The sequence below is a fragment of the Ranitomeya variabilis genome, chromosome 1 (genome assembly GCF_051348905.1).
Source record: "Ranitomeya variabilis isolate aRanVar5 chromosome 1, aRanVar5.hap1, whole genome shotgun sequence".
In the NCBI taxonomy this organism is placed as follows: Eukaryota; Metazoa; Chordata; class Amphibia; order Anura; family Dendrobatidae; genus Ranitomeya; species Ranitomeya variabilis.
In genome coordinates this window covers 71474598-71499476 of record NC_135232.1, presented here as the reverse complement: position 1 = coordinate 71499476, position 24879 = coordinate 71474598, and the positions used below count along the sequence as shown (strand labels likewise).

At 41.7% G+C, this 24879-nt stretch overlaps 1 protein-coding gene across 1 annotated transcript in view; it reads right to left on the bottom strand.

The window, feature by feature from the left end:
- Nucleotides 1-4221: 4221 nt before the first annotated feature.
- LOC143805628 (chondroitin sulfate proteoglycan 4-like) overlaps nucleotides 4222-24879 on the bottom strand; it is a 55395-nt gene continuing 34737 nt past the window's right edge. Inside the window, exons 6-10 of the mRNA XM_077285150.1 lie at nucleotides 15833-16031; nucleotides 11789-11920; nucleotides 10230-10402; nucleotides 9436-9619; nucleotides 4222-9350 (exon numbers count right to left, since the gene is read on the bottom strand). Of these exons, the coding sequence (XP_077141265.1) occupies nucleotides 7303-9350; nucleotides 9436-9619; nucleotides 10230-10402; nucleotides 11789-11920; nucleotides 15833-16031 (2736 nt within the window). The 3' untranslated portion in view covers nucleotides 4222-7302. The remainder of the gene's footprint in view (nucleotides 9351-9435; nucleotides 9620-10229; nucleotides 10403-11788; nucleotides 11921-15832; nucleotides 16032-24879) is intronic.

Genomic DNA, 24879 nt, shown 5'->3' with positions numbered 1-24879 from the left:
TATCAAAATTCACAGTAGATTTTATATTTTGCTATTCATAGAGTGGAATCTGTAATAAAATCCACAAAAATATTTTGTTTTGTCTCACGTGTTTGTGTGCACTCCGGATGTTTTTGTTTATTTGTGACATTATCATTTTGGCATTTAAAGTTGTATATTTTGTGTTTTTTTTTACTTTATTTTCTTTTGAATATATATTAGTTTTAATTATCAGAATAAAATTTACTTTTTTTTTTTTTGCCAATAATGAAGTAGCATACTCATTTTCTTAATGATTTTGGATATAACAAATACATGTTTCTGTTTTAGGACTTTTGACTTATTTGTTGTTTTTAAATAACCATTATTTTTCTCTGACTGAAGTGGCGCTTGCTGTGATAATTGAATACCGGGCCTGATAGTTCTTAAAGGGGTTTTCCTGGAAAATAATATTGATTACTTATCCTCAGGAAAAGTGATCATCAATATCATGAGTGGGTGCTAACCAATCCACCAATCAGCTGTTCGATGGTCACATGGTGATCAGAACTAAACCACATACACTGTCTAGTGGCCGTTTTGGGTACTGCAGTTCAGCTCCTATTGGCCCATTAACAGGCGGTCATCATATGGGCCACTGGTATACAATGTTTGGGAAATGGCGCTTGATAATTCCTATAAGGTGGGACTTATATAAGTTTCAGTGACCAGTTCCTTTGATTAGTTATGATGGTTGCTGAATTATCATATATTCTTTAATATTGGACATAAGTAATTTATTTGTAAGGGTTAAGTCTTAAGAAAAGTAACCGAAATATAACCTGTCAGCACCGCCAGAATTTTTTTTTTTAAACTAGAGAAAACTTGGCAGTGTCCTTATTCAATTTTTTTTTTACTATCATGTGGTGTTGGTAACAGGAATATTAGTCTAGGATTTTGCTGCATCATGTGAGATCATAAAGGACAAACACTCTTTAGCGCCCTGGTGAACTTCCTTTCCTCGCAGCGGAGGTAGTTTATGCTGAGAGCAGCAATGATGGCAGACAGTGCGTGATTCACACACAAGTTACTAATAGGCGACAACTAAAAATGTCAAAAAGCTTAATATGAGCGCCACCTTGTGTTCACTGTTGGTAATGAAATACGTAGGAAACATTTTGCAGAAAAGGTGAAGCACCCCTCCACTTTCAAAAGTCAGTCAGCAGCATTCAAACTGTGATTAACAAATGGAAAATCAGGAACTCTGCAAAAACAAAACCATGGTCAGGTAGACCAACAAAAATTTTGTCCACAACTGCCAGGGAAATTGATCGGGATGCAAAGAAAAACCCAGAAATAACATCAGGTGAAATACTGGACTCTGAAAACTTTCGGTGTGGCTGTTTCAAGATGCACAATAAGGAGGCACTTAAAGAAAAATGGGCTGCATGGTCTAGTCGCCAGAAGAAAGGCATTACTGTCCAAATGCCACAAAGTATCTCGTCTACAATAATCAAAACAGAACAGAGACCAGCCTCAAAACTTCTGGAACAAGGTAATTTGGAGTGATGAGACCAAAATTGAAGTTTTTGGCCACAACCATAAATGTTACATTTGGAGAGAGGTCAACAAGGCCTATGATGAAAGGAATACCATTCCTACTGTAAAGCACGAAGGTGGATCGCTGATGTTTTGGGGATGTGTGAGCTACAAAGCCACATGAAACGTGGTCACAGTTGAAGGAAAGATGAATGCATCACGCTATCAGCAAATACTGGAGGCAAATTTGCACTCATCAGCCCGGAAGCTGCGCATGGGACGCACTTGGATGTTCCAACATGACAACGATCCAAAACACAAGGCCAAGTCGACCTGTCATTGGCTACAGCAGAACAAAGTGAGGGTTCTGGAGTGGCCATCTCAGTCTCCTGACCTCAATATCATTGAGCCACACTGGGGAGATCTCAAGTGCACAGTTCATGCTAAACAGCCCAGGAATTTACAGGAACTGGGGGCTTTTTGCCAAGAGAAGTGGGCAGCTTTACCATCTGAGAAAATACAGAACCTCATCCACAAATATCACAAAATATTTCAAGCTGTCATTGATGTTAGAGGGGGCAATACACAGTATTAAGAAATGGGGTATGTGAACTTTTGATCTGGGTCATTTGGATGTTTTGGGTTGTCATTATGATTTAAAAAGAGAAAACACAGTAGTTTGACAATAAATGGCTTCACACAACCACTAACCATGAGTGGAGAGAAAGTTTTGGTGTTATCATTCATATTCTCTGAAAAAAGGCCAAGAAAGCAAAAATTCTGCTGGGTTATGTAAATTTTTAAGCACAACTGTAACTATAGGATTAGTAATGGATAGGTGTCTCATAGATGCTTCTCCATTACTAATCCGTAGGCTTGATGTCACCTGACAATACAAAGGTGACATCAACCCCACAAATATGAACCCCACTTGCCACCGCTACAGGGCACATGAGAAGAGCCAGGCAAAGCGCCAGAATTGGCATATCTAATAGATGTTCTTTTTCTGGGCAGCTGCGGGCTGTTATTTTTAGGCTGGGGGGAGCAAATATCCATGGCCCCTTGCCAGCCTGAGAATTCCAGCCCCCAGCTGTCTGATTTAGCAAGGCTGGTTCTCAAAAATGGGGGAGGACCCTACGCCATTTTTTAAAGATTATTTATTTAAATAAATAAACAGCGTGGGGACCACTCTACTCTTGAGAACCAACCTTGCTGAGGCTGACAGCTGAGGGTTGCAGCCCTCAGCTGTGAGTTTTGCCTGGCTATCAAAAATATGGGGGAACCCATATTTTATTTACAGCGCAGGTGCCGGCTGATAAATACTCCCAACGACCGCCACCTGCTCTCGCTGTTATTAGTGGTAGCAGGCATTGGCTAATGGGAGCAGTAGTCCCATCAGCTGACACCAGTGATCACAGGTGAACTTTATACCTCCGATCACAGCTACGGGCTCACACTGCCTTTTGACATTGTGGAAACCATGGCTATCTGACCGGCGGTGATGATTTACTGCCAATCAGAAGTGGTGTTTGCCGAGCTGTCAGGCACACGACAGCATGGCAAACACTCGATGTTCGGGCCCCCCATTCAAGTGAATGGGGTCCGGGTTCAGACACTGTTCTCGTACCCAAATCTGAACTTTTTGTAACCGTTCGGCTGAACCCGAACATCCAGGTGTCCACCCATCTCTACTGGTATGTCTATTTTGTTGGAAAAATAAAACATTTATGGCTGTTAATAGAAGGTGAGGAAAAAAATTAAAAAGCAAAAATTAAAAACTGCTCATTCCTTACACAAACTGCATGAATAATTACATAGAACTTTTCAGGCCTGATGAGGCAAATGTATGTACTTTGAAAACCCAAATCAGAATGGCTGAATAACCCTAATACTAAAATCATGAGTGTACGAGTCCAGCTAAAGGAAGGGAGAGCTCATGAGTCTAAGTATATTCAGTGTCTGCTGCAGCTTGTACTAAGCAGTGTGAGATCTCAGTAAAAGCAGGGAGTAGAGATAGTGAGGAGCTGTCAATCAGGGTAAAGGTACAGAAATTCAGCAGCAGGAAGGAGTGACATTGAGTAGCTTTCAATCAGGCTGGGTGGCAGAGATTTATAGCATATGACAGTTTGACATCTATTTTCAAAGTCAGTACACTAGCCTCATCAGGTTTTTTAGATCTACAGTGTGTAATAACGCATGTCGCTTGTATTTTAAAGTCTGTTTTAAAGGGTTTTTCAACGTATACTTACGGAATTAGTTTAGTAACTAACCCCAAGCCGGATGTATCGATGTTACATGTGGTGACATCCGGCCCATTTTTGGGGTTTTATATGAAATTATATCCAATTTGCTTTTTTTTCCTGTTTGTTTGTGTAGTTTCCAATACACACAAAGGAAATAACATGTGTATAACAAAACATGTATAACTGCAAACATTTTCTGGGAGAAATACTTCCTTTTCTGGAACTAATTCAAGGGTGCCAACACTTTTGGCCATGACTGTATTTCTCATGACTGGCACATCGGATCTCTACAAAAAAATTGATAATTTTTATTGAAAGCCAAGGGAACATACTTCCTTATGTAAAAGTATACTGACTGGTTTAACTTCTACAGATAGACATATCTAGTCTATGTCTTGTTTTGTTCTCAGGAAAAGGCAACCACGTCTTGAATTAAAGTAAAACTTTAAGGCTGAAAGATCTGGAATGAGAGGAAACTGAATCAGAAAAAAAGGATTATAATTCAATGTATAAGAGATATAACCCGATACTGAATAAATACATATAATACAGACAAATAGACAGTAATACAAAAGAAACATTTCACGTGTAGTTTCAATACATTTCAAAACACAAAGACTGTGGCAAAAAATGATATTCAAAAAAGACAAAAACCATATAAATGGCACAATTATTCAGAGGACAACAAGAGAAAAAAACCATAAAAATCATACAATCAAGACTTTTGAGCACCGAAGTCTGCGGCTTTCCCCATAGCGATGGATAGCGATGTAATGAAATGTAACGCCATAAACCAGTGTTCTAGAAGAAAATTTTGGTAAAAAAACTTCTATATATAAAAAAGAAAATCAGTATTCTGCACATAAAACACAAAGGCTAAAGACAACTTTACACTGTGAATTTTAAATTGTTCTTTTGCTTCTCAGATGCAAAAATCAGGCATTTTTCCAAATATTAATTGTATATTTCATATTGATGCTGCTGTAGAGTCTATGTAACACCAGTACATAGCTGGCTGTCGGATTGCTCATGACAACTGACAGCAGAGTGTTCCTACCTGTGGTTGTCAATAGCAGCTCAATATGTGGAGAGGAAGATGGAAGAAAGAACGCAAGTGGTTACTGGGGGCAGAATACACAGCCTTTACTGTACCACAGGAAAAACATCTTGGGGATTTGGGGATCCTCTGCCATTCTTCCTTGCAGATCCTCTCCAGTTCCGTCAGGCTGGATGGTGAACGTTGGTGGACAGCCATTTTCAGGTCTCTCCAGAGACAGGGCAGCACGGTGGCTCAGTGGATAGCACTGCAGCCTTGCAGCACTGGGGTCCTGGGTTTCTTCCGGGTTCTCCGGTTTCCTCCCACATTCCGAAAAAACATACCGATAGAGATTCTAGATTGTGAGCCCTATCGGGGACAGAGATGATGATGTGTGCAAACTGTAAAGCGCTGCGGAATGTTAGCGCTATATAAAAATAAAGATTATTATTATTAGATGCTCAATTGGGTTTAGGTCAGGGCCAAGTCTGAGGTCCAGAGCACTCTGGAAGAGGTTTTCATCCAGGATATCTCTGTACTTGGCCGCATTCATGTTTCCTTCAATGACAAGTTGTTTCACTGTTGGGATTGTATTGGGCCGGTGATGAGCAGTGCCTGGTTTTCTCCACACATACCACTTAGAATTATCACCAAAAAGTTCTATCTACATCTTATCAGACCAGAGAATCTTCTTTCTCATAGTCTGGGAGTCCTTCATGTGTTTTTTAGCAAACTCTGTGCAGGCTTTCATATGTCTTGCACTGAGGAGAGGCTTCCATTGGGCAACTCTGCCATAAGGGCCTGACTGACGGAGGGCTGCAGTGATAGTTGACTTTGTGGAAATTTTTCCCATCTCTCTACTGCATCTCTGGAGCTCAGCCACAGTGATCTTGGGGTTCTTCTTTACCTCTCTCACCAAGGCTCTTCTCCCACGATTGCTCAGTTTGGCTGGACGGCCAGGTCTAGGAAGACATCTGGTGGCCCCAAACATATTCCATTTAAGGATTATAAAGGTCACTGTGTACTTAGGAACCTTGAGTACTGCAGAAATTCTGTTGTAACCTTGGCCAGATGTGTGCCTTGCCACAATTCTGTCTCTGAGCTCCTTGGCCAGTTCCTTTGACCTCATGATTCTCATTTGGTCTGACATGCACTGTGAGCTGTGAGGTCTTATATAGACAGGTGTGTGCCTTTCCAAATCAAGTCCTATCAGTTTAATTTAACACAGCTGGACTCCAATGAAGGAGTAGAACCATCTCAAGGAGGATCACAAGGAAATGGACAGCATGTGACTTAAATATGAGTGTCTGAGCACAGGGTCTGAATACTTATGACCATGTGATATTTCAGTTTTTCTTTTTTTTTAAATTTGCAAACATTTCTACATTTCTGTTTTTTTCAGTAAAGATAGGGTGCAGAGTGTACATTAATGAAAAAAAAAAAAGAACTTTTTTTTAAATTTACCAAATGGCTGCAATGAAACAAAGAGTGAAACATTTAAAGGGGTGTGAATACTTTCTGTAACCACTGTATGTACTAAGTGTGCATGTTTGCCTTTATTTTTCTTATTTTCAATGTAGCAAGGTCATATTTCTTTCCAGCCGCTACACCACTGCCTCCACTTTGTGTCAGTCATTGCTACAGAGTACAAAAATAATCTGATCACTCTAACCTACAAAGCCCTCCACAGTTCTGCACCACCCTACATATCCATCTACCACCCCCTACCTGTGCTCTCATCTGCTAGTCATCTAACATTCTCTATCATCCAAACCTCCCACTTTCATCTCCAGGACTTCTCTTGTGCTGCGCCAGTTCTCTAGATTGCACTACCCCAGACAATCAGGTTAAAATTTACAGTATCCAGCATTCTAAGCTTGGTCTAAAAACAAATCTCTTTTAGACTGGCTTATAATCTCACCTCATTAATCTAATTATTCCGTTTTCGCTTCCTAAATTCTCCTCGGAATCTGTTCTCATCTATCATCTGTTTCCACATCCCCCGTACACTCAGTAACACTATATAATTGGACATATACAGATACTGCCTAATGACTGGTTGATGCTGCTTCACTTGAATACCCCTACTTATTTTAAAGATGGCTGGACCATACTCTACAAGCACTTTTTACCTGTTGTGTCTTCTCCGTTTCCTCGTAGATTGTAAGCTTGTGAGTTGGGTCCTCACTCCTTTTTAATTGTTGAATATTGTGTTACTATGTAATACATGATATCGTCTGTATATGTCCCCTCTGGTTTTGTAAAGTGCTGCGGAATGTGTTGACTTTGCAATTGTACTTATTTTCAAAGGTTAGACAACCCCTTTATCTCCAAGGCATGCACTAATATATTTTTTCACTTCAAATGCTGTTTATAGCCTTTAAGAAATCACTATAACACTAAGTCTTCATAGTATAACAGAAGGCAAAATAAATAAATCGGTCATTACTTCGGAGGAAAACCAAAAATATACATATTTATAAAATATGTTTCCTACATAATAAACGTAGACCTAGGCACAGGTCTCTATACCCAGTACTGATTAGTTTTAAGGGTTGGATTAGTCTTCCGACAATGCTCAGTCATTTCAGGATCCATTTGTAGCCAAGAGTTCTGTTGAGTATTGACTCCCAAGGAGGGAGCGGAGTTTGTACGTAAGTGGTCATGTCTTGATGGCAGTAATGGGCTTACAGAGCAGTAGTCATTGCTTTTTTGCAGAAGGGTTACTGTCACTGTTGGTACAGTGACACTTCGCTCTGTATATGGGGAGGGCACCTGGGGCACCATGCTATAGGAATGACTTCTAACGTGTGGTGGAACCTTCTTCTTTGCCTTCCGTTTTCTAAGAAGGAACAAGACAATGAGGATGACGGCTAGTAGAATGAAGGCAAGTACAACCAGTGGAATAATAATAGAGAGAAGACTGGTTTGATTTAGTTCAGCTTTTGGAGTAATTGCCGTCAGCTTAAAGGTAGTATTATCTCTAACAGAAGGGGTGGTGAATCTTACTTCTGCAGATGGGATGGGTTCCTCAATTTTTTGGTTGCCCCAGCGATTGCGGTTACCAAATTTTTTGATAGGAACTTCTGTAAGGTTTTTATTTAGCCAATGATTTGTGGTCCGTCTTTCGTAACCCAAAGTGGTATAAAATGGACTGTAGGAAATGCCTGAAGAAGCTCCTGAAGCGGTGGTAGATTCGACCACCAGTGGTTCATAAGGGACAACAGAATATGTGAAATAACCCAAAGCAGATGGCACACCATGAGCTTTGAGCATGAAAACAAACGAATCATTCAACATTTCCTGGTCTGTGACGTTGGCGTCAATATATATTGATATACGTCCTGTATCAATGTCACTTTGACTGAACATCTCAGTATCTGCAGATAAAATTTTTGTGAGTGTTTTTATTTTTATTTTTCCATACATGGGTGGATTAAGTATTAGATATTCTGGATCACTGTTGGTAAGGTTTCCTAGTTCAGTTGCATCCAAATCCATGGTCTTTATAGTGTACACAAGGCCAGTGGGGATTTTCAGATCAGATCTAATAGTTACTAGCGGCTCCACTGTGATGTTGACTTCATGTCCGGTGAGGTTGGTTTCTGAAGTAAATATCGACACCTCAAACCTATCTTCAAACACTGTGAAATTGTCGATGTGGTAAGTCACTTTCCCCAAGTCTATATCGGCTTGGTCAAATGTCGTCACAGGTCTCCTGTCAAGCATGATGTTGCCAAATCTAGGAGGCTCTGATACTTGATAAGTAAAGCTCGTACTCTTTCCATCTGTTGATGCTGCCAGATTTCTATTAGAGAGGGTCAAAAAGGTTTTCCCTTGCAAAAGGATCAGATTGGTTTTATTAACCATTGTAATGGAGACTGGTATGATATCCAGGTTAAAGAGTTTATAAAGTGGTTTATGTTTCCCATCAGACACGCTGAAATAAAATACTCCTGAATGTGAACTTCCATCTTGTATAAACCACAAGTCACCATTATTGATATCTGCCTGTGTAAAAGCCTGGACGGAAGCATTGAGATTGTCAGATTTTGCCAAGTAGCCATTGTTTGGCAAACTGATAATGGTGTATTTTATATCTTCAGGAGGATTGTCCAGATCTTCAACGTTTAGGTTTTCGGGACCCAAGGCCATCATTTGTCCTTGCAGCACTATTAAATTTGGCCTCTTTGTCTTAAGCTCAGGCACTTGGTCGTTAACAGGAATAACAGTAATATTGAACCTCTCTTCTATCACGTCCATGTCCGGTTTCACTGCCGATTTGCTTTTTAAATTTAACCAGGTGGCAAAAGTGAAGTCATCGGTGGACGACTCTGCTCCATTGTGTACATATGTGACACCAAATTTACTGATGATGTATTGGGAGAAGTTTGGCTTCTCTTTTGTAATGTTCCTGTCTCCTACTACGATGACACCATGTTTTGGCAAAGAGGTCACCTGAAACCAGACTTCATAGAAGGGACGCTGGGATTCTGGCAATCTGGCTAAAAGATTTGAGCCATCTAACTTTGACTTGTCTAATTTCACGTTTCCTCCTTCCACAACAGAGGCACCTGGTAATAAAGGAAAATTCAATATATCAGTGATATCACATGAAAATTGTGCAAGTACAAGCCATTGTTCTTAAGGCCTGCTGACCTGTATTGGCAATAAGGCGAGTGGATCTACTGGGATCACTGATCTCATAGGAAACTCTGATAAGGAACACTTGCATTTCGAGAACAGCTGGAGGAGAGGACACGGAGAAGGTAAAGGTATCCTGCACACTCCACACCAAGGCTTCAGTGTCTGTGTGCTCATATACAATTTCTCCATCATTGATCTGCAAAAGGCAAAACCACACAGTGTCAAAATGTCAGCAACATATAGAGGCTTTAGATTCTATAGAAATGAAGCACTTTTCCTGGAGCAGATTTCCATTGAGAAACATCAAAGTGACATCCTGCAACAACATACACAGAGAAACCAGACTGATATAGCAGATGGATCCGACCGCAAGCCTCACTCATGGAGCTTCATTTCTGATGACACTAGCATACACGTTATCTATCATTTGAATATGGGATAACTTATTGATCGCTGGTGGTCTGATTGCTAGGACCCCCACGGCAGAGGTCAAGCATGCATACATTCTTTACGGAACTGTCCAAGATAGCCAAGTACTGCGCTCCTATAGAGAATGAAGGCAGCAGAGGAGCACATGCTCAACCTCTGCACCATTCAGACAGGACTGTCCAGATGGGATCGGAGGAGATTAGACCCCCAGTCATCAATAACCCCTGTACGATCAGTTTGTACTTCGCGTGATCTCAAACCTGTCTACACTGCACGCTAATGATGAGGGGTAAATGCCCAGCTAGCCTGCCAACAAATCATATGTACACAGTGTTGAAAATGACAGGGTGAAGGACGATACCATGCGCATTTCTCACCATCTGTTGTGTGAAGCTGGAGGCCTCTTCTGTAGTATTTTCTTGAACAATTCTTAAGATCTTCCCGTGCTTGGGAGAAGCAGTGATGTAAAAAATGATTGAACGGTTATGTAGATTATTCTTATCGTTGGTTGCAGCTTTTAATACATCAGAAGAAATTGTTCTTCTCATTCCTGGAAGATAAAACAAACTGTACCACCTTAGTAATGGCAATATCGAACAGGAAAAGCCCCATATTTCACCTATAGAGGTCATACTGTTGAATCAGAACTTAGCTTGTTTTTACAACAATTAGTAGTGACAGCTACAAAATATTTCAGAGAATGGTTTTGGGAAGAAAATGGGGCAGATGAATGGAACTGGTTTCCAGTCAGAATTTTCTGAAAAAAAATTGGCAATGTGTGTGCTTTTCACCGCTTCCTCCCACACGCTGTCAATCACAGCTCGGCAGGTGATCTAGCAGTCTTAGATGCTGACAAGCTGTGATTGGCAGTGCATGGGAGGGAGGGGTGAAAGGCCACACCCTCAAAGACTCTGTAGAAATGCACAATTGCACTACAAGCAGAGATTTCACATACTGAGCGCCAAAAGCTATAATTGTGAATATCTATGCAATGGAGCGACACAGTGCAAAGCGGAAAAGAACAACGGAAGCAAGGGGAGATCTGGGATTTTTTCAATGCATTTATCTTTTTTCGAGAAATTGACAGGTCTTCTTAAAAACATATCTCTGAGAGAGAAGGGTTAATTGGAGATGGAGTACCGCTTTCTGACTAATATACATGACCAGCTCAGCCAGTTCATTTTCTCCCATTACTGACCAGGAATATTGTCAGCATTTTTTGTACATGAATTTTTAGGAACTCTAAAAATGTTCTCGTTCTGACATTCCAAAAATGTTTGCCTCTTAAATTTGTCATAGGTAAGGACTAATTTTTTCAATAGAGAAAATATAAAGAAAAGGAAAAAAAAAAAAAGAAAAAAGTGATTGCTTTTACTTTTATGACCACAAAAGTCCACTAAAATAATTTTTACACTTCATTTTGTAACTCTCTGCATAGAAATTGTTTTTTTTTTTTTAATCTTCAGGCTTCTTACCCTGTACAGGGTTTAAAGCCTTTATGGCACCCGGGATGGTTCTGCGCAGGCGAGCAGGAAGTTCGCAGCACATTTAGTGATGTCATGACACCATTGACCTCCCAGGATACCCCGAGAGCCATGACCATGAGTAGCGGATGGACCGGAGAGATGAGAGAAGGGCGAGTATAAGTACTTTTTACATATTAAGTGTGTTGTGCTACTGGGTTTGGAGAGATCGCAGAGCATAAGGAACATTGTATAACTTCTCTGGGAATCAAAATTCCCTAGAAAAAAAAAACATAAATAGGTGGATTCGAATTTTGTTTGATCCGCTCTTCTTTACACAGGACTCGTTCATAATAATGGGTTGTCTTCTGCTTTTGATACATAGTACATTAAAATGCAGGCTCCCTTTACTAAAAATTTTCTTTTTTTTTGTTAGTACCATCCACTCCAGGCTTCTCCAGCCCAACACATACCTGGAAACACACCCAATCCTTTATTCAGTTCCATGTTGATGACAAGGGTCCTTGCGGTGATACTGAAAATTTGCCTAGGTGCAAAGTTCACACCGTCTGTAACCTGGAAGTTGAGACCTCCAGACATGGAGCCTGAATTAAAAAAAAGAGTAAATATGAAGTACTGGTTGCCCGTCTCTAATAGTGGTCAACCATAAAACTCATTTTCAAATTGAGGTCAATTTAACTGAAATCAAAACATTGGGGCCGATTCTCAAAGCTATAAGCACCAGAAAAGAAACCACCAGAGACTAGACGGAGGTGGACATGACTTGGGGATGGGTGGACCGTGAACTCCTGCAGCTGTTTGTATTGCGGTGTAGATTTTAAACAAGAGTGATGTTGCTTTAAGAGGAAGGAGTTTAGATGTTTGTGCCTGGTGTATTACTGTGAGGAGGGTGGGGCTTATATAGGGGAGGCAACTCTGGCTCTCCCTCTTTCTCTCACATGATAGACAGGAGGAAACATTACCCGCCCTCCCGCCCTGTTTATAATCTCTATCCTAAAACTTTTTAAATTATTGCTGATATAATGATAAATGCTTTATTGTATTTTTGAATTTGTCATTGTATATCTTGTACAAGGTTCAATTGTGTATTGGCTATAAAGAGTTATCATTTGCAGTAACCTTTTAAGCCCAAGGGAAGGGCAATCCTTCAACCATGGTTCCCTGGAGGTTTCCTCCACAGGGGTTTTTCCTCTCCTGAGCGCTGTAGGATGACTCTTTGTGAGTCGGAGGTTTGCCAAGTTTAGTCCCATTTAAGGTACCGTTACCAACGATCACGACCAGCGATGCGATCGTTGGTAAGTCGTTGTGTGGTCGCTGGGGAGCTGTCACACAGACAGCTCTCTCCAGCGACCAACGATCAGGGGAACGACTTCGGCATCGTTGAAACTGTCTTCAACGATGCCGAAGTCCCCCTGCAGCACCCGGGTAAACATCGGGTTACTAAGTGCAGGGCCGCGCTTAGTAACCCGATATTTACCCTGGTTACCATTGTAAAAGTAAAAAAAAAAACACCTCATACTCACCTTCTGATGTCTGTCACGTCCCCCGCCGGCGGCTACCCTGCACTGAATGTGTGTGACACCGATCCAGCGATGTGTTCACTTGTAACCAGGGTAAATATCGGGTTACTAAGCGCGGCCCTGCGCTTAGTAACCCGATATTTACCCTGGTTACAAGTGAACACATCGCTGGATCGGTGTCACACACACCGATCCAGCGATGACAGCGGGTGATCAGCGACGAAATAAAGTTCTGGACTTCTAGCTCCGACCAGCGATATCACAGCGGGATCCAGATCGCTGCTGCGTGTCAAACACAACGATATCGCTATCCAGGACGCTGCAATGTCACGGATCGTCGTCGTTCTCGCTGCAAAGTCGCTTAGTGTGAAGGTACCTTAATGCTTTTGCAGGGACTTCTAGTTTTTAAGTTTACAAAAATGATTTAAATTATGAAAAAAAAAAAAAGTGTCAAATGAGACTTGGAATTTATAACCCGTCACAGCTTTGCGGTTTAGGAGTCAGGTGGAAGTTGCAGACAAGTTAAGGTGGACTCATTTTAACTAATAGAGGATGTAAAACCTCATGGTGGTGAGCAGGCTCGGCTTTGGTGGCCAGCCTCAAGGACGTTGTAATGGTAACATCAATCAGGGGCGGGCACAGTGGTTAAGCACAGGAGTGAGGATAATAGGGTCATTGGTGCCTTGAAAGTTTTCCTGCTCTGCTTGAATGGCAAGCCAGTGCGTGCCGCCCCTTTATGGCTGTCTGTCCTGGAGCTGTATGTCAGACAGCTGGGGATATCGCAGTACTTGTGAATCCCAATGTACTAGCACTTCACCTGACTCCTACTGTGATTATTTAATCCTGTGATTTGAATAAAAGCTGTGGCCATTTTGACAACCAAAATAATGTGTTTTGTGTATTTATTTTAGTGCCTAGGTTTACAGTAGTTATGGTGGTTTTAAGATGGAGTGGGGTCCATCCCATATCCAAAAGTCATGCAGCTTAAATCTGTGGTAACAAACAGTCTTTGGTGTGTTACATTTATTTAAGTTTATTAGGTGCTCTAGATACAATACAGACAAGGTGGGCAATTTGCTGTTTTTAAGTTACTTTTCTTTTTTGGCTCTTGCCATTCACTGATTTTTTTTTTTTTTGCACCAAATTTTTCAAAATAGTGCACTTCAATTTATGCAAAGTCAAAAATGATCAATATTTTTGTCCTCAACCATAATTGCGACTGTTGGGAGGGGACTGGAATACATTTGTGCAAAAAAAGTACGACTTTTGGAAAAGTCTCGAAAGATGAATTAGGGGAATATATCTGGGAGCCTCAAACCTACCGCAGTGGTGATGTAAAACAGACACAAAAAAAAACACCAAAACATAAAATTAAAATGATGAATACGGCAGAAACAAAAAACAGGCCTAAAAAAGTGCAAAAGCAATGATGAATTGGCCTTCGAGAATCTGCAGCTGCATCCCCCTCCTCCATTTTTTGTGTATGCCATTTTCCACTAGATGGTTACAGACCATTTACAGACAAGAAGAAGATTCTGTTTTCCCTTAATAACATATAGTACAAAGTTTCATAGGGTTGCATAATAATACTGATTTATGTAGAAGACCGTAATGATGTCTCCATCCCTGCTGTTATGTTCGGTCAAAAATGACCGTTTTTGAACTTTGATATTTTTAAAAAAATTCATTATGCGTTCTGAAACTTGTGGTTACTTCTATTTTCCTAATTTGAGGGGTTCTTTCTAAGGGTACTATTTTTTTGGGGGGGTTATTTTTTGTGCCACATTTTTTTTTTTACACTTGTACTGTTCCCGGTCAAAAATGACCGAATAGCATTTTATGCTAATTTCAGCCATTTTTTGAGTAAAACAAATGAGTTATAATTTCTTTTTAGACTACTTATTGCATCTACTATTGTTTATGAAGTAAACAGTTGCTTTAGGTGCAGATTTTCACATGCTTTCAGTACAAACCATACGCATTGGCTTTCAGTACAGTTCTGTGCAATTTTTTTTCTCTGTATGTTATTTACCCTGCTTTTCCTCTAAAAATAAATAAATTCAGTTGTCAAGATTGCATATTGAGAGATTTCATGAAATTTCTCGTGTACTACGGTTTGATGATAAAACTGATAGAATTGAAAGAAGAGCTAAGGATAAACTATCAGAAAGGTTTGGGATACATGGGTAGATATTCTACCAAAATTGTTTAATATTGGTACAAATATAACGGTTGACGAACAACTCGCTGCATTAAGAGGAAGGTGCCCATTCCGCCAATATATCCCAAGTAAGCCAGCAAAGTATGTGCAAGAGACATGTGTATTATTATTGTCCTGAATGTAAACAATAGAATTATGTGAAGATTTTCTGAAAAAACTTTTTATTTTTTTTTACTATTTTTTTCAAAATGTTTGCACACAGTTAAATGTTATACTATAGTTAATTTTAGTTATAGTTAGTTATAGTAGTAGTAGTTGTTTTAGTTAGTTAGTTAAGCTCAAATTTGTAATTTCTATGCAGAATTCAATAAGCCCTTGTAACACAAAATAAATAAAAAAATTGAGTTTTTTACGTATTTTTTTTTTATAATGTCCAACCATGTTCACATACAGTATAATAATGCAACAGGTATTCCAAAAATATTTTTTAAGTAGCTAAAACAGCATTTTAATAGGTCCGGTCAAAAATTACAGGAGCAGTACAAGTGTATAGTGGAAACGAACAGAACAGCAGGGTTGCTGAGGATGAGTTGAACTATTTTTATATGTGATACTTGATGTATTTTTTTTTTTTTTTTTTTAAATGGTCATTCATGGTAACGGTCTCAAATTAATATCTCGATATGCACTTGCTCTGTTGACAGACGGGGACCAATTACATTGTGCTAAAATAAAACTTAGCAGACTACCTGGTGAAAATTCTTTGCTAAAAAAAGAAAGAGTGATATGGACATCTAAACATTATGATGGCTTACCACTGTGCACAAACACCAAGTGACCATCACTTATGTGTTGCTGAGTAAAATTCAGAATGCTTTTATCCGGATGAGATTTGAGGGCTAGATGACCATTGCTTGGTGGTGTAATGGAGAAGACAAGATCCTCAGGGGAGGAGTCCTTATCTTCAGCTGATAGATCATTGTTTGTCACTTCAGTCACTGAGCCAACCCACACCTAGAAGACAAAATAAGCAAGTCTAACTTCTTACTCGATATTTATATGAAAGTAATCAACTTTTATACACAAATGCTAACGTAAAAAACAGGTTAAATGTGATTGGCACACTGCTAAAATGTGCATTAGTTTAACCCCTTTCTGCCATTGGACGTACTATTCTGTCCATGTGGGGTGAGCCCTACTTCCCAAGGACGGAATAGTACGTCCAGCGCGATCAGCCGCGCTCATGGGGGGAGCGCGGCAGATCGGGGCCGGGTGTCAGCTGACTATCGCAGCTGACATCCGGCACTATGTGCCAGGAGCGGTCACGGACCGCCCCCGGCACATTAACCCCGGCACACTGCGATCAAACATGATCGCAGTGTTCCGGCGGTATAGGGAAGCATCGCGCAGGGAGGGGGCTCCCTGCGTGCTTCCCTGAGACGATCAGTACAAGGCGATGTGCTCACCTTGTACCGAGCGTCTCCTCCCAGCAAGCCCCGGATCCAAAATGGCCGCGGGGCTGCATCCGGGTCCTGCAGGGAGGTGGCTTCACAGTGCCTGCTCAGAGCAGGCGCTGGGAAGCCTCCAGCAGTGCACGTCAGATCGCTGATCTGACACCGTGAACAGCAAAGTGTCAGATCAGCGATCTGTCACTTTACTGTGATGCCCCATCCTGGGGCAAAGTAAAAAAAAAAATTTACATGCGTAAAAAAAAAAAAAAAACACAATTCCTAAATAAATAATAATAAAAAAAAAATATTGTTCCAATAAATGCATTCCTTTATCTAAATTAAAAAAAAACAATTTAAGTACACATATTTAGTATCGCCGCTTCCGTACCCACCCGACCTATAAAACTGTCCCACTAGTTAACCCCCTTCAGTGAACACCGTAAAAAAAAAAAAAAAAAAACGAGGCAAAAAACAACGCTTTATTATCATACCGCCGAACAAATAGTGGAATAACACCCGATCAAAAAGATGGAAATAAATAACCATGGTACGGCTGAAAACATCATCTTGTCCCACAAAAACCGAGCTGCCATACAGCATTATCAGCGAAAAAATAAAAAAGTTATAGTCCTCAGAATAAAGCGATGCAAAAATAATTATTTTTTCTATAAAATAGTTTTTATCGTATAAAAGCGCCAAAACATAAAAAATGATATAAATGAGGTATCGCTGTAATCGTACTGACCCGAAGAATAAAACTGCTTTATTAATTTTACCAAACGCGGAACGGTATAAACGCCCCCCCAAAAGAAATTCATGAATAGCTGTTTTTTTTTGTCATTCTGCCTCACAAAAATCGGAATAAAAAGCGATCAAAAAATGTCACGTGCCTGAAAATGTTACCAATAAAAACGTCAACTTGTCCTGCAAAAAACAAGACCTCACATGACTCTGTGGACCAAAATATGGAAAAATTATAGCTCTCAAAATGTGGTAACGCAAAAAACATTTTTTGCAATAAAAAGTGTCTTTTAGTGTGTAACAGCTGACAATCAAAAACCCGCTAGAAAACCCGCTATAAATAGTAAATAAAACCCCCCTTCATTACCCCCTTAGTTAGGGAAAAATTAAAAAATTTAAAAAATTTATATATTTCCATTTTCCCATTAGGGTTAGGGCTAGGGTTAGGGCTAGGGTTAGGGTTAGGGTTGGGGCTAGGGTTAGGGCTACAGTTAGGGTTGGGGCTAAAGTTAGGGTTTGGATTACATTTACGGTTGGGAATAAAGTTAGGGGTGTGTCAGGGTTAGGGGTGTGGTTAGGGTTACCGTTAAGATTTGGGTTAGGGGTGTGTTTGGATTAGGGTTTCAGTTATAATTGGGGGGTTTCCACTGTTTAGGCACATCAGGGGCTCTCCAAACGCGACATGGCGTTAGATCTCAATTCCAGCCAATTCTGCCTTGAAAAAGTAAAACAGCGCTCCTTCCCTTCCGAGCTCTCCCGTGCACCCAAACAGGGGTTTACCCCAACAAATGGGGTATCAGCGCACTCAGGACACATTGGACAACAACTTTTGGGGTCCAATTTCTCCTGTTACCCACGGGAAAATACAAAACTGGGGGCTAAAAAATAATTTTTGTGGAAAAAAAAAGTTTTTTTTTATTTTCACGGCTCTGCGTTATAAACTGTAGTGAAACACTTGGGGGTTCAAAGTTTTCACAACACATCTAAATAATTTCCTTGGGGTGTCTAGTTTCCAATATGGGGTCACTTATGGGGGGTTTATACTGTTTGGGTACATCAGGGGCTCTGCAAACGCAATGTGACGCCTGCAGACCATTGCATCTAAGTATGCATTCCAAATGGCGCTCCTTCCCTTCCGAGCTCTCCCATGCGCCCAAACGGTGGTCCCCCCCCACATATGGGGTATCAGCGTATTCAGGACAAATTGGACAACAACTTTTGGAGTCCAAATTCTTCTCTTACCCTTGGGAAAATAAAAAACTGGGGGCTAAAAAATAATTTTTGTGGGAAAAAAAAGAATTTTTATTTTCACGGCTCTGCATTATAAACTGTAGTGAAACACTTGGGGGTTCAAAGCTCTCACAACACATCTAGATGAGTTCCTTAGGGGGTCTACTCTCCAAAATGGTGTCACTTGTGGGGGGTTTCAATGTTTAGGCACCTCAGTGGCTCTCCAAACGCAACATGGCGTCCCATCTCAATTCCAGTCAATTTTGCATTGAAAAGTCAAATGGCGCTCCTTCCCTTCCGAGCTCTGCCATGCGCCCAAACAGTGGTTTACCCCCACATATGAGGGTCACTTGTGGGGGGTTTCTACGGTTTAGGTACATTAGGGGCTCTGCAAACGCAATGTGATGCGTGCAGACCATTGCATCCAAGTATGCATTCCAAATGGCGCTCCTTCCCTTCCGAGCTCTCCCATGCGCCCAAACGGTGGTTCCCCCCCACATATGGGGTATCAGCGTATTCAGGACAAATTGGACAACAAGTTTTGGGGTCCAATTTCTTCTCTTACCCTTGTGTTGTGAACTCTGTTTTTGGGCTCCCTCTAGTGGTCACAAGCGATACTGTGTAGTGTTGTCTTTCTGCAGGTTGGCAGCATCTGCTGGTTCATTATCCTTGGTTGGTTTCTTATTTAGCTCACCTGGATACTCAGTTCCTTGCCTGCTCTCAATGTATTCAGTGCTCTTCAGATTCCTTGTGACTACCTTGCTCCCAGTCTCTCCAAGACAAGCTAAGTTTTTGTTTGATCATTTTTTGATTATCAGCATTTATTATGTTTTTAGTCCAGCTCGCTAAAATGTTATTTCCTCGCTTGCTGGTTGCTCTAGGGGACTGAGTTTCTCCCCCAAACCGTTAGTTGGTGCGGGGGTTCTTGAAATCTCAGTGTGGATATTTTGTAAGGGTTTTTTACTGACCGCACAGACCCCTTTACTATTTTCTGCTGTCTAGTATTAGTGGGCCTCATTTGCTAAATCTGTTTTCACCCCTGTGTATGTGCCTTCCTCTTACCTCACCGTTATTATATGTTGGGGGCTTCTATATCGTTGGGGATTATTTCTCTGGAGGCAAGAGAGGTCTTTCTTTCTCTCTAGGGGTAGTTAGTTCCTCAGGCTGGCTCGAGACGTCTAGGATTTTTAGACACGTTCACCGGCTACTTCTAGTGTATTTGGATAGGTTCAGATTTGCGGTCAGTCCAGTTTGCCACCTCCCTAGAGCTTGTCCTATGTATGTTACTTAGCTGGAGTAATTTGTGATCCTCAACCACTAAGGATCATAACAGTAGAGCAGGCCTCAAAAGTGTTTAATGCATCGCAGAAGTGGGATAAAAAGAAGACCTGAGTACATTTTTTTTTTCTCCTCCCGCTTTTCCTTTGCTGCAGTCTGTTTAGCTTCTTTCATCCCCTTGAACTCTGGGTGGTTTTGAGCTCAGCTGCAGACATGAATGTTCAGACTCTGACTTCTAGTGTGGATCATCTGACTGCACGGGTGCAAAGTATTCAGGATTTTGTTATTCATAGCTCTATGTCAGAACCAAAGATACCCATTCCGGAGTTGTTTTCTGGTGATAGATCTAGGTTTCTAAACTTTAAGAATAATTGTAAGTTATTTCTATCTCTGAGACCTCGTTCCTCTGGTGATTCCGCTCAGCAAGTTAAAATTGTTATCTCCTTGTTGCGTGGCGACCCTCAAGATTGGGCTTTCTCTTTGGCGCCAGGAGATCCTGCATTGCTTAATGTAGATGCATTTTTTCTGGCTCTTGGATTGCTTTATGAGGAGCCTAATCTTGAGAATCAGGCAGAAAAAGCGTTGCTGGCTATCTCTCAAGGTCAGGATGAAGCAGAGGTGTATTGTCAAAAATTTCGGAAATGGTCAGTGCTTACTCAATGGAATGAGTGTGCCCTGGCTGCAAATTTCAGAGAAGGTCTTTCTGAGGCTGTTAAGAATGTTATGGTGGGGTTTCCCACCCCTACAAGTCTGAGTGATTCTATGGCTTTAGCCATTCAGGTTGATCGGCGATTGCGGGAGCGCAAATCTGCTCATCCTTTGGCGGTGTTTTCTGAACAGAGACCTGAGTCTATGCAATGTGACCGAACTCTGACCAGAATTGAGCGACAAAGTCATAGACGTCAAAATGGGTTGTGCTTTTACTGTGGTGATTCTACTCATGTTATCTCAGCATGCTCTAAACGTTTAAAAAAATCGCTAAACCTGTCACCATTGGTACTATGCAGCCTAAATTTATTTTGTCTGTTACTTTGATTTGTTCTTTGTCGTCCTACCCGGTTATGGCTTTTGTGGATTCGGGTGCTGCCCTGAATCTGATGGATTTGTCGTTTGTCAGGCGCTGTGGTTTTGTCCTGGAGCCTTTGGAATTTCCTATTCCTCTGAGGGGAATTGATGCTACGCCATTGGCTGAGAATAAGCCTCAGTATTGGACGCAAATGACCATGTGCATGACTCCCGTACATCAGGAGGTGATTCGCTTTCTTGTTCTGCATAATTTGCATGATGTTGTCGTTTTGGGTCTGCCATGGCTGCAGGCTCATAATCCAGTTTTAGATTGGAAAGCTAAGTCTGTGTCAAGTTGGGGTTGTCAGGGAATTCATGGTGATGCTCCGTTGGTGTCTATTGCTTCTTCCACTCCTTCTGAGGTCCCTGAGTTTTTGTCTGACTACCAGGATGTATTTGATGAACCCAGGTCCAGTGCCCTGCCTCCTCATAGGGATTGTGACTGTGCTATAAATTTAATTCCTGGTAGTAAATTCCCTAAGGGATGACTTTTTAATCTGTCTATACCAGAGCATGCCGCGATGCGGAGTTATATAAAGGAGTCTTTGGAGAAGGGACACATTCACCCATCCTCTTCCCCTCTTGGTGCAGGATTTTTTTTTGTGGCCAAGAAGGACGGTTCTTTGAGACCTTGTATAGATTATCGTCTTCTGAATAAAATCACAGTCAAATTTCAGTATCCTTTACCACTATTGTCTGATTTGTTTGCTCGGATTAAGGGTGCCAGTTGGTTCACCAAGATAGATCTCCGTGGTGCGTATAACCTTGTGCGCATTAAGCAGGGAGATGAATGGAAAACAGCATTTAATACGCCTGAAGGCCATTTTGAGTACTTGGTGATGCCTTTTGGACTCTCTAATGCTCCTTCTGTGTTTCAGTCTTTCATGCATGACATCTTCCGAGAATATCTGGATACATTTATGATTGTTTATCTGGATGACATTTTGGTCTTTTCTGATGATTGGGAGTCCCATGTGAAGCAGGTCAGGATGGTGTTTCAGGTCCTGCGTGCTAATGCTTTATTTGTGAAGGGCTCAAAATGCCTCTTCGGAGTACAGAAGGTCTCCTTTTTGGGTTTTATTTTTTCTCCTTCTACTGTGGAGATGGACCCAGTCAAGGTCCAGGCTATTCATGACTGGACTCAGCCCACGTCTGTTAAGAGTCTTCAGAAGTTCTTGGGTTTTGCTAATTTTTACCGTCGTTTCATCGCTAATTTTTCTAGCGTGGTTAAACCTTTGACGGATTTGACCAAGAAGGGTTCTGATGTGACTAATTGGTCTCCTGCGGCCGTGGAGGCCTTTCGGGAGCTGAAGCACCGGTTTTCTTCAGCTCCAGTCTTATGTCAGCCAGATGTCTCTCTCCCCTTCCAGGTCGAGGTTGATGCTTCTGAGATTGGAGCAGGGGCTGTTTTGTCGCAGAGAAGCTCTGATGGCTCTGTGATGAAACCATGTGCTTTCTTTTCAAGAAAGTTTTCGCCTGCCGAGCGGAATTATGATGTTGGTAATCGGGAGTTGTTGGCTATGAAGTGGGCATTTGAGGAGTGGCGACATTGGCTTGAAGGAGCTAAACATCGTGTGGTGGTCTTGACTGATCACAGAAATCTGATTTACCTTGAATCTGCCAAGCGCCTGAATCCTAGACAGGCTCGTTGGTCGTTGTTTTTCTCCCGTTTCAACTTCGTGGTCTCATAACTGCCTGGTTCGAAGAACGTGAAAGCTGATGCACTTTCTAGGAGTTTTGTGCCTGACTCTCCGGGAGTTTCTGAGCTGGCTGGTATTCTCAGAGAGGGAGTGATTTTGTCTGCCATTTCCCCAGATTTGCGACGAGTGCTGCAGAAATTTCAGGTGGATAGACCTGACCGTTGTCCACCAGAGAGACTGTTTGTCCCGGATAGATGGACCAGCAGAGTTATTTCCGAGGTTCATTCTTCGGTGTTGGCGGGTCATCCTGGGATTTTTGGTACCAGAGATTTGGTGGCTAAGTCCTTCTGGTGGCCTTCCTTGTCGCGGGATGTGCGTTCCTTTGTGCAGTCTTGTGGGATTTGTGCTCGGGCTAAGCCTTGCTGTTCTCGTGCCAGCGGTTTGCTTTTGCCTTTGCCTATTCCGAAAAGGCCTTGGACGCACATTTCCATGGATTTTATTTCGGATCTTCCGGTATCTCAGAAAATGTCTGTCATCTGGGTGGTGTGTGATCGTTTTTCCAAGATGGTCCATTTGGTGCCCTTGCCTAAGTTGCCTTCTTCCTCCGATTTGGTTCCTCTATTTTTTCAGAATGTGGTTCGCTTGCACGGCATTCCTGAAAATATTGTGTCTGATAGAGGATCCCAGTTTGTGTCCAGGTTTTGGCAGACTTTTTGTGCTAAGATGGGCATTGATTTGTCTTTTTCGTCGGCCTTCCATCCTCGGACTAATGGCCAAACCGAGCGAACTAATCAGACGTTGGAAACTTATTTGAGATGTTTTGTTTCTGCTGATCAGGATGATTGGGTGACTTTTTTGCCATTGGCTGAGTTTGCCCTTAATAATCGGGCTAGTTCTGCTACTTTGGTTTCGCCTTTTTTCTGCAATTCTGGTTTCCATCCTCGTTTTTCCTTGGGTCAGGTTGAGCCTTCTGACTGTCCTGGGGTGGATTCTGTGGTGGATAGGTTGCAGCAGATTTGGAACCATGTGGTGAACAATTTGAGGTTGTCACAGGAGAAGGCTCAGCGCTTTGCCAACCGCCGCCGCGGTGTGGGTTCCCGACTTCGTGTTGGGGATTTGGTGTGGCTGTCTTCTCGGTATGTTCCTATGAAGGTCTCCTCTCCTAAATTCAAGCCTCGCTTCATCGGTCCTTATAAGATCTTGGAAATCCTTAACCCGGTGTCTTTTCGTTTGGATCTCCCAGCATCGTTTGCCATTCATAATGTGTTCCATAGGTCTTTGTTGCGGAGGTATGTGGTACCTGTGGTTCCTTCTGTTGAGCCTCCTGCTCCGGTGCTAGTCGAGGGCGAATTGGAGTACGTGGTGGAGAAGATTTTGGATTCTCGTATCTCTAGACGGAGGCTTCAGTATTTGGTGAAGTGGAAGGGCTATGGTCAGGAGGATAATTCCTGGGTTGTCGCCTCTGATGTTCATGCGGCCGATTTGGTTCGTGCCTTCCACGCGGCTCGTCCTGATCACCCTGGGGGTCCTGATGAGGGTTCGGTGACCCCTCCTCAAGGGGGGTACTGTTGTGAACTCTGTTTTTGGGCTCCCTCTAGTGGTCACAAGCGATACTGTGTAGTGTTGTCTTTCTGCAGGTTGGCAGCATCTGCTGGTTCGTTATCCTTGGTTGGTTTCTTATTTAGCTCACCTGGATACTCAGTTCCTTGCCTGCTCTCAATGTATTCAGTGCTCTTCAGATTCCTTGTGACTACCTTGCTCCCAGTCTCTCCAAGACAAGCTAAGTTTTTGTTTGATCATTTTTTGATTATCAGCATTTATTATGTTTTTAGTCCAGCTCGCTAAAATGTTATTTCCTCGCTTGCTGGTTGCTCTAGGGGACTGAGTTTCTCCCCCCACACTGTTAGTTGGTGCGGGGGTTCTTGAAATCTCAGTGTGGATATTTTGTAAGGGTTTTTTACTGACCACACAGACCCCTTTACTATTTTCTGCTGTCTAGTATTAGTGGGCCTCATTTGCTAAATCTGTTTTCACCCTTGTGTATGTGCCTTCCTCTTACCTCACCGTTATTATATGTTGGGGGCTTCTATATCGTTGGGGATTATTTCTCTGGAGGCAAGAGAGGTCTTTCTTTCTCTCTAGGGGTAGTTAGTTCCTCAGGCTGGCTCGAGACGTCTAGGATTTTTAGACACGTTCACCGGCTACTTCTAGTGTGTTTGGATAGGTTCAGATTTGCGGTCAGTCCAGTTTGCCACCTCCCTAGAGCTTGTCCTATGTATGTTACTTAGCTGGAGTAATTTGTGATCCTTTTTACCCTTGGTAAAATAAAACAAATTGGAGCTGAAGTAAATTTTTTCTGTATTAATTAGTTAAATGTTCATTTTTATTTAAACATTCCAAAAATTCCTGTGAAACACCTGAAGGGTTAATAAACTTCTTGAATGTGGTTTATAATTA